At 41.3% G+C, this 17,060-nt stretch overlaps 1 protein-coding gene across 1 annotated transcript in view; it reads left to right on the top strand.

The window, feature by feature from the left end:
- Nucleotides 1-9,139, top strand: part of HAL (histidine ammonia-lyase) — a 31,669-nt gene extending 22,530 nt beyond the window's left edge. Inside the window, exons 17-20 of the mRNA XM_049881590.1 lie at nt 2,008-2,142; nt 6,224-6,332; nt 6,422-6,491; nt 8,961-9,139. Of these exons, the coding sequence (XP_049737547.1) occupies nt 2,008-2,142; nt 6,224-6,332; nt 6,422-6,491; nt 8,961-9,101 (455 nt within the window). The 3' untranslated portion in view covers nt 9,102-9,139. The remainder of the gene's footprint in view (nt 1-2,007; nt 2,143-6,223; nt 6,333-6,421; nt 6,492-8,960) is intronic.
- Nucleotides 9,140-17,060: the final 7,921 nt, after the last annotated feature.

Below are 17,060 nucleotides of genomic sequence, written 5' to 3'. Positions count from 1 at the left end.
CTTGATGGCAGTGGGTTTGAATCCCAAAATAGGGGTGCCAGATTTGACACATAAGAATACAGTTAAATTCGAAGTAATTAAATTTAAATTTAATTAAATTTGAATTAAAATGTGAGTTATTTGGGACATATACTAAAAAATTATTTGTTGTTTATCTGAAATACAAATTTAACTGGGTGTCCTGGATTTTATTTGGTAACTCTTCCTACCAGGATAACATGGTGGTTAAACATGGATTCTGAATCTGAATCCCGAGCAAGTGTCTTAATCTTGCCAATCCTCAGTTTATTCCTCTGTAAAATGTGGACCATAAACTTACCTAATGGGGCTGCTATGAGAATTAAATGAGTTAATATACGTGAAGACCTGGAATTGTGCCTGGCACATGGTAAGCACTAAATAAACATAATATTACTCATAACACCCTCCTCACCACAGACTCTCACTAAAAAACTCAGCACGGATAACCAAGGGAAAAAAAAAAGAAAAATTTTTTGGAAGAGCCCCTGAATTCATCTCTTCCTCTGACCCAATACAGTGAAAGCTGTAAGAGCAGGAACTCAACAGGACTGTCTTGTTTTTGCAAGTCTTGAATGTTTTCCACCTTTCACAGAGTGGTCACCACCTTTCTCTCTCTCCTTTCACAGAGTGGTCACCACCTTTCACAGAGTGGTCACCACCTTTTTCTCTCTCCTTTTAGTGGAAAATATTTGAGTTTTCTTGCTGACGGGACACCACCTTACACAGGTTCTGGCTTTCACAGACCTTACTGTATCTTCTATTTGCTCACTTACCTGCTTGTTAAAATATTCCTTTAAAGGGTAGAAACTTCTCACCTTAACATGGTGGTAGAGGAAAAGGTCATTGGTTTCTAGAGAACATTGTGGGCCTTGGGAAGCCTCGTTTGAATGTGTTTAGCTTCCCAAGTTGCCTATTGAGGTTGTTCAGCTTGCTTTCATTGTAATGAAATTATAGTTTTCTTTCTCTCTCTTTTTTTTTTTTTGGTCATTTGTCTTTGTCTTTCTGAACTTGCCTCACCACACCCTGCTTACCATAGATCCCTCAGTTTAGGGTCCCAGAAAGTGGAACTTTCGGTTGCTAAAACCCAGAAAATCCTGGGCAAACCAGGACTAGTTGATCATCTTAGATCATCTCAGGACACAAACTCTAGTAGCATAGAAACCAATTGAAACTTCACCAGAGCCACTCCTGAAGTTAAGGAAAGAGGAAAAAAGACTCTTGGGGTTTGCCCTTCCCTGGCTTCTGAAGCTAAGAGAAGGAACTCTGTAGTCTAGGTGCTTGTCACTTAAAGTGCGGTCCTTGGACCAACAATATGAGCATCACCCAAGAGTTGAAACTGAGTCTCAGACACCACCTGAAAATCATTATCTGCATTTTAACAAGATCCTCCAAGCAACTCCTTCATGCGACAGTAAAGTTTGGGAGGCACCAATCCAGGCTGTGCCAAGAATTGCCCCCTCCCTGAGGTATCTCTGGCAGCCATCAAGCCCTTGCTTAAGCACAGAGCGTAGCCTTATGTCATCATTGCATGCCCTGAACTGTTAAATCCTCTTGCCCAAGATCCAGCCTCAATAGTTAAATGCCATGCCCAAATCCTAATTCCACCTCCTTTGGTGAAGCAACCAGTCCAGTTGTTCCCAAATACTTGGAAATGGTTGTCATGTCTCTTTTTTTTCCCCCTAGTCTCCCTGACATGCTAAATACTTCCAATGTTTTCAACTTGACCTTGAAATATTAGGGTTTCCAGCTTCCCATCCTGATGTTATCTCGGAACTCACGATAGCTTTAAAATCTTTGTTACTTTAGGAAAAAAATCCACGAACTTCCTTTTCCCAAAGTAGCTTTGTATTCCCTGGTGCTTGGATAATGACCAAGAGCCACCGGAGAGGGTATTCCATGCTGTGGGGCACTTTGGGGAAGCCCATGTGTAATTTTGGCTGTCCATCCCATTACAAGCAGACTGCAACCTATACTGGTTTCTTGCAGTTTCTGAAAACAAGGCGCTGTGCCACCCCTCGTCTGTGGACTCCCTGTCTACCAGCGCTGCCACCGAGGACCATGTCTCCATGGGAGGATGGGCAGCAAGGAAGGCCCTCAGGGTCATCGAGCACGTGGAGCAAGGTAATGCCAGCCAGCCCAGGTGGCAGGCCTCACTTATAAACTACTAAGCCAGTGATTCTCAAAGTGGGATTCCCCACCCGCAGCATCAGCATCACCTGGAGACTTGTTAGAAATGCAGATTCTCAGGTCCCATCCCAGACCTCCTGAATCAGAAACCTAGAGGGGAGAGGGGAGCAACCTGGGTTTTTAACAAGCCTACCAGGTGATTCTGAAGCTCGGTGAAAGTTAAGAACCACTGAGTTACACAGAGTTAAGCCAGTTTATCGGACTGGCCACCACTGCTTCTTCTTTTATTTAGTGAAAAGTTTAAAACATATTTAAAAGTGAAGATAAAATGTTTTTATTTATCTTTAATTATCTTTATTAAGATATAGTTCACTTAACATAGAATTCACCCGTTTAAACTGTATTAACCAAAAAAACCAAACCTGTTGCCATCAAGTTGATTCCAACTCTTAGTGACCCTACAGGATAGAGTAGAACTGCCCCATAGGGTTTCCAAGGAGCACCTAGTGGATTCAAGCTTCCAGTGCTCTTGGTTAGCAACCATAGCTCCTAACCACTGCGCCACCAGGGTTTCCTTTAAACTGTATAGTTTGTTTTAAACTGTATAGTTTGGCAATTTTTAGTATAGTCACAGAATTGTGCGACCATCACCACAATCAATCTTACCCTTTAGCTATCACCTCCTCCTGACCTCCCCCCCGCTGCCTCCCAGCCCTGGGCAGCCACTAATCTGCTTTCTGTCTCTATAGATTTGCCTGTTGTGGATATTTCATATAAATGGGATCATAATATGTGGTCTTTTGTGATGGGTTTCTTTCACTTGGCATAATGTTTTCAAGGTTCATCCATGTCATAGCATGTATCAGGACTTCATTTCTTTTATGGTTGAATAATATTCGACTGTATGGATATACTACATTTTTGTTTATCCATTCATCAGTTTGATGGACATTTGCATTGTTTCCACTTTTTGGCTATCATGAGTAATGATGCTATGACCCATCCATGTACAAATTTTTGTGTGGATGTGCGTTTTCATTTCTCTTGCAAGTGGAATTGCTAAGCCAAATGATAATTCTATATTTAACTTTTTAAGGACCTGCCTGATTGTTTTCCACAGTGGCTGTGCCATTTTACATTCCTACCAGCAGTGTGTGAAGGTTCTGAGTTCTCCCCATCCTCACCAACACTTGTTATTATCTACCACAGTGTATTATTAATTTTCACTCTTAAAATGGTTTCCCCACTGAAAACCGTGCTCTGGTCAAACACTTAAGGAAGCACCCTTATCTGGCCTCATATCTTATATCCAGTCCATCAGCAAGTCAGCTCTACCTTCAAAAGACACAGAATCGAACTTCCATCATCTCCTTCTGATTGGTCTCCTTGTTTTCACTACCGTTCCTCTGCAACCACCACACACAATAGCTAAGACTAGCTTTTTAACACAGAATTTAGACCATACCGTGCCTCTGCTGAAGCTATTTCCTATCACTTGAAACAAAATCCAACACCCTTACTGTAATCTACAAAGTCCTACATGATCTAGCTTCTGCTTCTGCTGCTACCTCTCCCCATCCCATTCTCTGCCCTGGAGCCACCACTGGGTAATTGCTGATCCCCGCGCCTGCAAGGGGAAGAAAATAGTCATATAAACTAGAAGGTGTTCTCAGGATTAAGATTCTTAGGATAGTTTCTTTCTTTTCTTTCTTTCTTTCTTTTTTTTTTTTTTTTTTTTTTTTGAGGTGAAATATTGTTGTTAGGATACCGTATATCAGCTTATCTAAAAAAAAAAAAAGCATATAGAAAAAAAGCCCAGCTAAATCAAGAGGCATTGAACTACTTGAATTTGTAATGACCAAGTGCATAGTTTTTTAAATCCCAGAACTGCTGGTTGTGGATAGCAACAAAGAACATTTAAAACAAGGTTGCAGAGATGGCAGCTTAAGGTTTTCCTCATGAGTTTCATGTTTGACCTTGCAAATATTTACATCCCAGTGTTTTCTGTCTTTGACATATTTGAGGTAACATCATATCACCAACACTTGCTGAACATTTACAATGTGTATTCAACTCTTTAACTCATTTAATCTGCACGATAACTCTAGTAGAGATGTACTATCAGGAAACCAAGGCAGAGGTTAAATAATGTGCCCAAGTCATACAGCTTGAAAATGGCAGAGCGAGGAGTCAGTCCCAGGCTGTTGGTTCAGTTCACTGCCTTAACTACTCCTCTCTACTGCTATATTGTTTACAAAGAATGATCCAGATCCTATGCATTCTCAGAACTCCATTTGCAGGATTGTTCTATAATGTATTCTTGCAGAACTGATCCCAAACTGAAATCTCTGTGAGTTGAGAGTATGCTATTTTAGTCAGATCTTTGTAATACCCATGAAGGGGTTATGTAATAAGGTGGTTAATTTTTATAAGCCAGGGTTTATTCTACTCATTTTGGTAGCTTTAGACCAAAAATATCTCTTCTCCTCACCATCTCCCCTCCCAACTTCCTTGATCAAGATGGATGACAACTGTTTCCTATTCCCTTCTTTGCCTAAATTTCAGTTTGTTTTTAGCCTTGATGTTTCCCTCAGCCTGAATACCTGGCACATGGACCTTCATCAAAGGTTTGAAGGAGGCAATGAGTGAGCCATGAATCTTTAGTTACCTTGGGATGAATTCTGCAATGTTCAGTTCAAGCCTTCAGACTCAAGGCCTCCCAAGCCCACTAAAGCAAAAATTCTAGAAATTAGTATCTTGCCAACTCTAAGTTTCTTAGTATAACAATTTTTGTACAGTCTTTCTTAGCTAAGGACTCATTAAATGTACCATACTTTGAGATAAACTTGGAACACTGAGAAATCTAAATTCTCTAAATTGGATATAGTCAGATTTCAAAGAATTTTTTTATAGAAATACACTTTAAAATTAAACCACTTTGAATCCCATTACTTGCTAAGAAAATAATTTAGAAGCTTAAAGTTGACCAGACCATTTAACTGGTTAATGGGAATATGTATTAAAAATATTTGACTTCTTCAAATTTATGAAGCACATTACACACTCTGGTGAGTACAAACAAGTCAACAGGGAAACAATGAAGTTACAGAATCCATTTCAAACCTGGAAGGAACTTCACATCTTCTGGTCTAGCCCCTTACTTCCCAGATAGGGAAATGGAAACTTCAAGAAGTAAAGGATCTTGACTGAAAGGCACACGTTACTTAATAGAGTTGGGGTCTAGCCTCAAGATTAGGTAGTCTTTCCATTTTTTTCTCCCCTAACTTTTTTAACAACGTGAAACAAATCTGGCCTCTTGGTTTCAGGAAGTGAATGGGGGAAAGTGGCAGATTTTGATAGTGTAGACTAATGGACAGCTTCTTGGGTGGTGTTGAGGTTCTGGTAATCTATTCAGGTAAATGTCTCATTTCTTTTCACCATTTTTGTTAGTTTCCTAGGGCTGCTGTAATAAATTACCACAAAGTAGATGGTTCAAAACAATAGGAATTTATTCTCTTACAGCCCTGGAGACTAGAAGTCATGCTGCCTCTGAAGGCTCTATTGGAGAATCCTTTGTTACCACTTCCTAGCTTCTGGTGTCTCCCAGCAATCCTTGGCATTCTATGGCTTGTAGCTTCCTTATTCCAATCTATGCCTTTGCCTTCACATGGCCTTCTTCTCTGTGTGTCTCTCGGTGTCCCTTCCTCTTCTATAAGGACAGCAGTCATTGGATTTAGGATCCATCCTAAATTCAGGATGGTTTAATCTCGAGATCTTTAATTACCTCTACACAGACCGTATTTCCAAATAAGGTCATGTGACATTCTTAGATTCTGGGTAGGCTTGAATTTTGGGGGGACACTCTTCAACCCATCACATCTTTAAAGATGCATCGGAGAGATTGCAAAAGCCATTTTAACAAGGCAAAAAAATACCAAGGCAGCTTCGTTCTACCAATTGAGTCCCAACCACCTGTTAGTTGACTGGCAATGGCCATTAACTTCAGTGTCATTTATTTTCCTCAAGCATGTGGTCAGCCTTTAATCAACCATCTCCTCTGCACTTGCTGTTTTAGTACTGGCCATCGAGCTTCTTGCAGCCTGTCAGGGTATCGAGTTTCTACGCCCCCTGAGAACAACCACTCCACTGGAGAAGGTCTATGACCTGGTACGCTCTGTTGTAAGGTAAAGTCAAACACATTACTGGAACTACACAATTTCAGAACTGTGAACCTGGCAGTGGTTAATGTTTGGCTGGTGTGCTTCCTCTCCAGGCCCTGGATAAAAGACCGCTTCATAGCCCCGGACATCGAGGCAGCACACCGGCTGCTGGTAGACCAGAAGGCAAGCTGACTATTTGGCTGATTTCATTGTTTTTGGTTGTGATAGGAAAGTAAAGTGAGAGGGAAAGGTGGAGAACCATTATCTTATTCTTTTTTTCTTGCTATCCCTTGTAAATGAACAAAAAGGTACTTATGCAACTTGCAAGGCCACTAAGAAGCCATTTGGTAAACTTTCAAGTGCCCCAGGTTGCACCCAAACATTAATATCCAAGAATTAGAAGTGGAAATGGATTTTTAATGGAGTTTGGGGACAAGCATTCATGGGGAGAAAATGAATGAAAGGTTTGTCAATCCCCCTCTCCAAGAATGTCCTCTTTCATTCAAAAGTACTTTCTAGTGCTGCTAACCTAACTACCACCACCAGGTGTAATAGGAGCATATGCCTGGAGGGACAACACACTTCCAGGTTTTTACTTTAAAGGGTTATGAGTCTGTCTCGTGGCCTGGTGTGTCCCTGCCTCTGTCACACTGAGTGAGACACAGGTTCTCTTAACTGCTCATTTCTTCATTGACCGTAGACTTGGCTGATAAGATACAGATGCTTAGCAGTCTGCTTCATTGCTGGGTGGTGCAAATGGTTAAGCGCTGCGCTACAGAACTGACAGGTGGGCAGCTCGAATCCACCCAGAGGTACTTGGGAAGAAAGGCTTGGTGATCTACTCCTAAAAAATCAGCTATTAAAACCTCTATGGAGTGCAATTTTACTCTAAAATACGTGGTGTCACTGTGAGTTAGAGCCCACTTGATGGCAATTAACAACAACATATATACACATACCAAAAAAAAAAAAAAAATATATATATATATAGGAGCCCTGGAGGTGCAGTGGTAAGAGCTACAACTGCTAACCAAGGGGTTAGCAGTTCAAATCCATATGTTTTTGTATATATATAAAACAACAACAACAAAAAATCTGTTGCTGTTGAGTTGAGTCTGACTCATAGCGACCCTATAGGACAGAGTAGAACTGCCCCGGGTTTCCTCTGTGTGTGTGTGTGTATATATACACGCACACACATATATATATCAGTATATATATATATATAGGTATAGATATATATGTGTGTGTGTATATACAATATACTATATATATTTTTTTTATATATATATGATTTGATATATATATATATGTTTTGGTATATATGTCTATAGATACAGATATATAGTCTATAGATATATACTATATATATCTTGACTGTTACAATCAATGTGATTCTGACTCATCAAACCAACGACCCATATATACTTTTGTTGTTGCTGTTTGTTGAAGTTCTCTAAGCCTTTTATTGTAATCTGTGGGTATCACTGTTCCCTAGGATCATTTGAATTCCCCTGGAATAGTTGCCCTGCTCTTGGGGAATGATTTTCCCTTTGATCTTCACAGTTGTCATTTCTAAGCCTGCCCTGCACACTTTGAGGGGAAGCTGCTTGCCCGCTGCCAGCTTTGGTGCTAGGAGAGAGCTGTTGAGAGGCTGGCTTTTGAAAGAACACACTTTTCTGAGGTAATACAAAGGAGTAGGAAGGCTCCTTAGCTGTCAGCAGGCATCAGAGAAAAAAGCATCTGTAAGCCAGAACCAGGGCCTTAATTTGAGAGGATTTTGTGCTTAAAAGAGAATAGGTTGGTGGATAGAGGTAAAAACTAAACAAGGTTCTAAGGCAGTACATCTCAAACTGTCATGTGTATATGACTCTCTGGGGAATCGGGTAATATGCAGACCCAGATTCAGTAGGTCTCAGTTGTTCTTAGGAGCCATCAAGTCGATTCCAACTCATAGCAATCCCATGTGTGGGGAGTAGGATTGTGCTCCACAGGGTTTTCAAGGCTGTGACCTTTCAGAAGCAGATCTCCAGGCCTGTCTTCTGAGGCCCCTCTGGGTGGGTCCAAACCACCAAACTTTTGGCTGATTATTGAGTGCTTAATCTTTTGCAACACCCGGGGATTCCAGGTCAGGGCTGGAGACTGAGATCCTGACTTGTCTGAGGTGATCCTGATGCTGCTAGTCCACCGGCCATACATTGATAGTGGAGGTCTAAGTACAGAAAATACAGGGCATTTCCACGCAATGGGGGAAACTCAGTAAACTGCCTTTTATCATTCAAGAGTTAGCATCTGGAAACACAAAGTCCTACCCTTGAACAATTTTCCTTAACTCTGCTTACCCAAGTCTTCTAGGTTTGTTTCTTGGTTTTATTCTTTGCTTGCTTGTTTTTGGTGCTTTGGAAAAGCAAGCAGCTGAAAACTATCAAAGTAACTGTAGAAAAATTTTGGACTTTGTATTTTAAAAGCTAGTAAGGCAACTAAAGACTCACTGGCACAGATCATGTGTCAAATGACTTAAAAGCAAGCAAAGAGCTTCTATGTGTCTAGTCAGGTAGAGGCAACATTTTGACTTCAGGTGAAATTGATGTTCAATGCCATGTGAAAACAGTGTTGCCAACATTTCAACTTTGTTCTCCCCTTGCTTCTCAGATTTGGGAAGTAGCTGTACCGTACATTGAAAAATACAGAATGGAGCATATTCCAGAATCAAGACCTGTTTCTCCTACCGCCTTTAAACTAGAATTTCTACAGAAGAATTATACCAAGCTTCCAGAGTCTGATGACCTTTAATGAGCCTTGTCGTGGACGAGCGGATCAGATGGCACCTATGGCAGCATTATTCTAGGGGAGAGACCTTTCCTAAGTAGATCAGTCTATTATATATGTAATTCAGTTCTTTTAAAACCTTCTTTGGTAACACTGACACAGTTGCTAAATCCAGCACTGTGCTCTTGTTGGCATGGTTCAAGACTCACTGGGTATTTTCAGATTATAGGAGTTTCTTTCTTTCTTAACAGTATCAACAGGTCAGTCACTCTTAAAGGTGAGAAGAGTAACCACAGGTTACCTGGGTCTCTTTTCTACTCTTAGCATCAGATGAATTTAAATCTGGAAACCAATGGACAGCATTCTTTTCCAAAAACACCAGATTTTTGTGAACTATATTTTTATTTTTCTTTATTTTGACAAGTTCTCCACTAGTTAACTTTCTTTCACTGATTGTTATAGGTCATCATATGACAAATGCCCCTTCATATGCTTTCACAAATAGCCATTTTAAGCTGTTCTTTCTTTTATTCATTAAATTATAGTACAGAATAGTCAAGAGGTCTTAAGCAATTGCTCCACAGGGTAGTCAAAACCAGCAAGAGGGTTTATATGGAAAGGATTTAGGAATGAATATAAAGATTGTTATCTGAGTGACCCTGGAACTGTGTACCTCGTATTTTTCAATTATCACTGCACATATCAGAAAAAGGACTAACATGCTTAAATTGGAGTTTGAAGTTTTTATCATCACTTTCTTACCATGTGTTAGTACTGTATTCTCATTCTTATAGTAACCCTGTGCAAGAAGCCTCTCATTTTACAGATAAGAAATCTGATGCTCGGAAGTTAACCCACCTTCTACCTGTATTGGTAATCATTAAAACGAAGCACTATTGACAGAGGTCAGGTGGGATGCTAGGATCTGTTACCCAATTTGTTTTCTTTTTCCCCAAGAAGAAGATAAGGACCTTGGGAAGGCTTAAGTGTAACTCTCTGGGTGAAGGATGGGTCAGATGACCTCCTGGCTTCTTAAGGCTAAGATCACACAACACTGTACAAGGCACTCCATCCCAGGAGGTTGAACTTAGAGCTCTGCAAGCTGCAGCCAATCAAAGAAAGGACAGACACACTTGCCAACTTGCATACCTGATTACAACCTAAACAGGTCCAAAAATATACTTCACAATAGAGTTTTCGTTCATTAGACTACAATGCGTCAACAGGAAAGGTGGGGACAGGAGTGAAAACTGCTGATTCCAGCAATTCAGTCAACAAAAAACGTGCTGAGCACAAAAACAATCTTTGATGGTTATGAGGGAGGGGAGAGATGGGGATGGAAAAACACTAAATAGACAATAGATAAGTGGTAACTTCGGTGAAGGGTAAGCTAGTACACGATACTGGGGAAGCAAGCACAACTTGTACAAGGCAAGGTCATGGAAGCTCCACAGATACATCCAAACTCCCTGAGGGACCGAATTGCTGGAGTGAGGCTGTGGGGACCATGGTCTCAGGGAACATCTAGCTCAATTTGTATAACATAGGTCATAAAGAAAATGTTCTACATTCTACTGTGGTGAGTAGCATCTGGGGTCTTAAAAGCCAGTGAGCAGCCATCTAGTATACTCCGCTAGTCTCACCCCTTCAGGAGCAAGGATGAATGAAGAAAACTAAAGATACAAGGGAAAGATTAGTCCAAAGGACTAATGGGCCACAGCTACCACGGCCTCCACCAGACTGAGTCCAGTACAACTAGATGGTGCCTGGCTACCACCACTGACTGCTCTGACAGGAATCATAACAGAGGGTCCTGGTCAGAGCTGGAGAAAAGTGTAGAACAAAATTCTAACTCAAAAAGAAAGACCACACTTGCTGGCCTGACAGAGACTGGAGAAACCCTGAGAGCATGGGCCCTGGATACCCTATCAACTGAGTAATGAAGTCACTCCTGAGGTTCACCCTTCAGCCAAAGACTGGACAGGCCCATAATACAAAACGAAACTAAAGTGGCACATCAGCCCAGTGGCAAGGACTAGAAGGCAGGAGGGGACAGGAAAGCTGGTAATAGGGAACCTAAGTTTGAGAAGGGAGAGTTTTGACATGTTGTGGGGTGGTTAACCAATGTCATAAAACAATACGTGTACCAACCGTTTAATGAGAAACTAGTTCTGTAAACCTTCATCTAAAGTACAAGAAAAAAAATGGAAAAAAAATTGTGCTGAGGAGCTTATTTGCTGAAAGGTTGTTCTTGGTGCCATTTATTGCTAAGATATAAACACACACGAATAAACTTTTTTCATTGTTACCCATGAGCTGCAATTGATCCAGTAAGCCCTCAAAGTCCAAAGGAGGCTCTTCACTTCTACTTGGGGAGTGCTGGGCCCCACCAGCCCCTTCGGCCCTCTGGGACACAATGACACACCCTCACTGAATTTTCTACATGGCTCTGTTAGTAACTGGCCTTGCCTTCAAGAGAACTTCGAGGTAAATATGAAATGAACTAACTCTCAATTGTGTCATGTTGTCACTTTATTCTTAGATTTTTTGAATGAAGTTTAACTCCTATTTAAACCCCACCCACGCATTGCTGTCTAATCCATTCCAATTCCTAGCAACCCTGTAGGACAGAGCAGAACTGCCCCATAGGGTTTCCAAGGTGTGGATGGTGGATTTGAACTGCCAGCCTTTTGGTTAGCAGCTGAGTACTTAACCACTGTGCCACCAGGGTGCCAACTCCTTTTTAGGGAGAGGCCATTCTAACTTTAGTTAATTAAGTTTCTGAAAGATTTCCATCAACAAATGTTAAAAGTTGAGAAAGGGTGTTTAGAAAATGAGATTAACTTGGCACACTTTGTTTCTCTTTCCCATTGAGCAGCAGCAAATCTGCAGGACACCATTCATTTCGCTCAGGGTTAGGCCTCATTGTTGTTGTTGAGTGCCGTCAAGTCAATTTTCGACTCATAGCAACCCCATGTGAAAAAGTAGAACTTCCCCATAGGATCTTCTAGGCTGTAATCTTTACTGGAGCAGAATGCCAGGTCTTTCTGCTGTGGAGCAGCTGGGTGGGTTCACATTGCCAACCTTTTGGTTAGCAGTCATGTGCTTCATTGTTGTGCTAGCAGGGCTCCTTTCTAAGGGAAATCCTATTCTCTTTGCCTAGTGATTAGTACAAGAAAAGACTTGGGTTGCAATTTGGGCCAGTGAGACGCAAGGAGAGCTCTGTTGGAGGTTTCTGAAAAAGTGGCTTCTTTCCTGAGAGCCAGGGAAGCCAGTTACTCTGCCCCTGCTGCTTGACCCAAATGAGGAGGCGGAATGTGCCTATGGCAGTTAAAGCCAGCCAGGCCCAGAGGAGAATCCAGCCTCGGGATGACGCCGACACTGGATGGCAGAGCAGAGGGAGGGAAGGAATCTGGGTCTTCAATATTCCTGAGCTGCTGGATAAACCATTCTTGAAGCCTGCCCTACCTCTGAATTTCCAATGATGAGCTAATAAATTTCCTTACTTTTCAGGCTAATTTTAGTTAGGTTTTGATCTTTGCAGCCATTAGCATCCTACCTAACACAGTCACTGTCTTAGTTACCTACTGCTGCCATAACAAAAAATACCACAAGAACAGAAATTTATTGTCTCACAGTTTGGGAGACTAGAAGTACGGATCAGGGCATTGGCTCTAGAGGAAGGTCTTTCTTTGCCTCCTCGAGCTTCTAGTAGCTGCTGGCAATCCTTGGGGTTCCTGGCCTGGTAGCTTCATCCTCATCTGGTATTTGTCTTCCCTGTGTGTGTATGTCTCTGTGTCTATTCTGCTTTTTTATAAAACACCACATAGAAGTGATTGTACCACCCTACTCTAGTATTGACTCAATGGTTATGGGTTTTGAGGAGCTCAGGTGGTGCAGTGGTTAAGCACTTTTCTGCTAACCAAAAGATCGTTGGTTCAAACCCACCAGCCACTCCACTGGAGAAAGATGTGGCAGTCCGTTTCTGTAAAGATTTACAGCCTTGGAGATCCATAGGGGCAGTTCTACTATGTCCTGTAGAAACAACAATGGATTGTTTGTTTTTTAGCTCTGGTATGGCCTCATTAACAAAACAAAAGAAAATGTCTATTTCCAAACAGGGTCATATTTACAGGAATAGGAGTTAGGACTTCCACATTTCTTTTTGGAGGCCACGATTCAATCCATAACAGCCACTATGTATGAGGTGCTGTCCCAGGACTGTGGTGTACAAGTAAAACACATAGTTCTGTATTCAAGGACTCACCATCTAGTCAGGGACGTAAAATAGTAATTACTGCACCAAACGTGTCCTAGAGGAAGGCAGAACAACTGTAGCACCTTTGGATCATTAGGGAGGCCTCCTGGAAGAGGTGACTGCGCTGGGCTTTGAATGGTGGAAGTCAGAGAGAAAGGGGAGAAAAAGGAGAAATGTAAGCTAAATTCCAACGTCAGGAGACATTTACGCCAGGAAACCACTTCCACGTTGGTCACTTTCATTGAACGAAGGATGACCAAGATAGCCCTGTCCTTGCCCTCACAGTTTATATTCCAGGCATTGGGCCAGAGAATTAAACAAACAATAGCAACATGTGGAAGTGTTTTGGGAAGACGGTGAAGTAGGGGCCAGGTCATGGAGAGTGTGATAGCCCATACCAGTGGTACAGTTGTTGTTAGTTGCCATCAAGTCAGCTCATGGCGACCTCATGTTTAACAGAATGAAACATTGCCCGGTCCTGTGCCAGCCTCAATATTGCTAGTATGTTTGAGCCCATTTTTGCAGTGGTACAATGGGGAGAGCAAAACTTTCCCAGGCCAAAATACCTCTGAGAGATTGAAGGTGCATGAGCATGGCAGACTGCTGTGGCAGTGTGGCCCAATGGCAGCTCATGCCATCTGGGTACCTAGTATCCGATGCCTGCAGTAGTGTCACTAGAACCACTTGCAAAACATTTGTCATCGTCTTTTGGAATAACTTCCCTCTCTCCAGAGGCTGGCATTGACACCACTGGTTACTGTAATAAAGATCAAGATGCTCATACTTTGGGGAAAATCTGGAAAAACTAATTTAAGTAAGAAAATTACTGTTTCACCAAGAGTGTATCCTTTTAAGAGAACAGACACTTAATGCTCTCTGGTGTTGATTCTACCCTTTAATGCCAGTCTTACTGGCCATAATGCATTGTAAATTCCCTGAAAGCAGGACCCAGCTTACAACCAGGATTTCGGAGATGGAGCAAATCCTACCTCTACATTTTATAGCTGGTCTCTACATTTTAGAGAGTTCACGATGAAATCAAAGCCCAGTTGTCAAGTCCCAAATTTGTGTTCCCTTCTTTTTCAGTATACCATGACACCTTGCCTGTCCCCTACAGGATCTAATGTATACATTCTCAGCTCAACAAAGGGAGGAAAAATTGGTTGTGGGAAGCAAAAAAAAAGTTGCCTATTACAAAGGTTTGTGACCCTCCGAGCTCAACCCTACCCAAAAAAATCTTATTCCTTAGTATCTACTTAGTATAGGGAGAGATTATATTTCATTCAAATTCTAATTAATTAAATGTATATTTTCTTCTGGAGTGAGAAACATTTCCTTAAAGGTTGATAAACATTGATCTAACACAATGTGGAGCACAGAATAGGGATTTTCCCATCTCACTGTACCATTTTGAGAATTTTCCACTTGATCTTTTAAGCATCTGATACTTCCTACTCCGTTCCACATCTCATGGGAAGAAAACCTATTCTCTCCACCAAAGGACTTGTTTGATGTCAAACATATCTTGCCAGAGTTCACTCACACAACAAATATGTGAGTGCCTACTATCTACAGTGGGGGACATTAGTGGTTCAGTAGTAGAATTCTCACCTCCAGTGCAAGAGACCCAAGTTCGATTCCCAGCCAATGCGCCTCATGCATAGTCACCCCATCTATTGGTGGAGGCTTGCATGTTGCTATCATGCTGAACAGGTTTTAGAGGAGCTTCCAGACATTAAGATGGACTAGGAGGAAATGCCTGGCAATCTACTTTTGAAAATCAATCAGTGAAAACACTATGGATCACAACAGTCCAATCCCTACCCTAGCAGAGGAACAGCACAGGATCAGGCAGTGTTTTGTTCCATTGTGCATGGAGTCACCATGAGTTGGGGACTGATTTGATAGCAGCCAACAACAACGGCACAAGGTCCTGAAAGAACTAAAGCAATCTGAAGTGGGCGTCTCCTCCACTTTCATTCACATCAGACCTGGGTTCGAGAAAGGGTTTCCTAGAAGGGGAAATAAGATACACTTTACCTTCTTATATATGTATAGTTCGGGTTCCAGAGCAGACCTAACATTTAGTTTGAGCTTATACGTCTATCTCTTGCACCCCCAACTCCCATCATTGACTAGGTGATTCGTCAGAGGGGAGGCATCACCCACAGCAACCATAGCCCCCACCCCTCAAGGCTCCTGTGCCAAGCACATGACGGACCACGGGCCACAGACCTCGTGCTACCAGCAATGTGTGCGTGTTACCTTACCCTTTCAACATTAAATCCAGTAAAGCCTCAATCACTTAAGCTCTATCAATCTGGAATTGGTAATCATTTGGCTAGTTAATGTTTACTTCTTAAACCATTTCCCCATAAATAGGACAAAGTGATAACGTAGTTAAGATCGTAAAGATAATGATTAAAACATTTAAGATATCAAGTAAGGGCAGATGGCTTTGGAATTACCCATTTATATTAACAATCATCCACTCTTTACAAACAATTTTTAATAGGTGCATTTCCTAAAAAGCTCTAATACACAAAAGTGCTGATCTGCTTCCAGGGCCTTAAGGAAACAGCGATAGCAACAGCACGTATTTACTGAGAGTTGGAATATGATGTTTACACATTTGGAATCTCAAGAATCAAAAACTTGAAAATAATGTCAAAGAAATCACATCATTGGATTTGGTCCAGATGCATCCATTTCAGGAAGGCACCTGTACTCATATATAAAACGGCAAGTCTTAAACTCTGCTGTGAAGCTTTATTACTAGGGTTGAGAAGTCAGAAATGGAAAGACACCTTCCCTCAAAAAAAAAAAAAAAAAAAAAAACCTACTGCTGTCAAGTCTATTCTGACTCATAGTGACCCTATAGGACAGAGTAGAACTGCCCCATAGAGTTTCCAAGGAGCACCTGGCGGATTCAAACTGCCAACCTCTTGGTTAGCAGCTGTAGCACTTAACCACTAGGCCACCAGGGTTTCCACCTCCCATCAAAGGGGATACTAATTCGTTCAAAGAGAATCTAGAAAGACTCACTAGAGGGGGAGGAGCTGGAAATACTGTTTGCCTATTATAGAAGGCCTACCACCAGTTTCCACTGAGTCAGTTCCAACTTGTGGCAACCCCATGTGTCAGAGGAAAACTGTGCTCTATGGGGTTTTCAAAGGCTGAATTTTCAGAAGTAGATCACCAAGCTTTTCTTCCAAGACACCTCTGGGTGGACTCCAACCTCCAACCTTTTGGCTAGCAGCCAAGCACGTTAAACCTTTGCACTACCCAGGAACTCCATAGCCTTGTTTTAGCTTGATTTGGGGCATATTACTTGGATTTCCATCAATCCCCTAGCATTCACTAAATGTAAACACCAAAATTTGAAAAGCAGAAACAAAAGGGAAATTTCAATCCATGTCTACCTAATTGTCAGTCTGCTTTTCCTCACAAAGGCATATTTGTGATACCTTATCATATTAATCTTCAGAAGATTTGTGATAAATCTTTGTGAAATAAATTGATGTTTTGAGATTATTATCATGGTAAGTTTACCTGTTTAAATGTTCAGGTGCATAAGCTTAGTTATAATGAATTAATCCCTTGTTTTTTTCAGATGATTAACAAAAATTGAAATATATTTAAGTGTGACATAATTCTTGTAAACTACTAAGGTATTTTAACTTTTAATATAACTGTATTGAGTTATTTTTACAATCATAGTCTTC

This window comes from Elephas maximus, chromosome 4, assembly GCF_024166365.1.
Source record: "Elephas maximus indicus isolate mEleMax1 chromosome 4, mEleMax1 primary haplotype, whole genome shotgun sequence".
Classification (NCBI taxonomy): Eukaryota; Metazoa; Chordata; class Mammalia; order Proboscidea; family Elephantidae; genus Elephas; species Elephas maximus.
The sequence above is the reverse complement of the archived record's forward strand: the minus strand, read 5'-3'. Positions and strand labels throughout refer to the sequence as shown.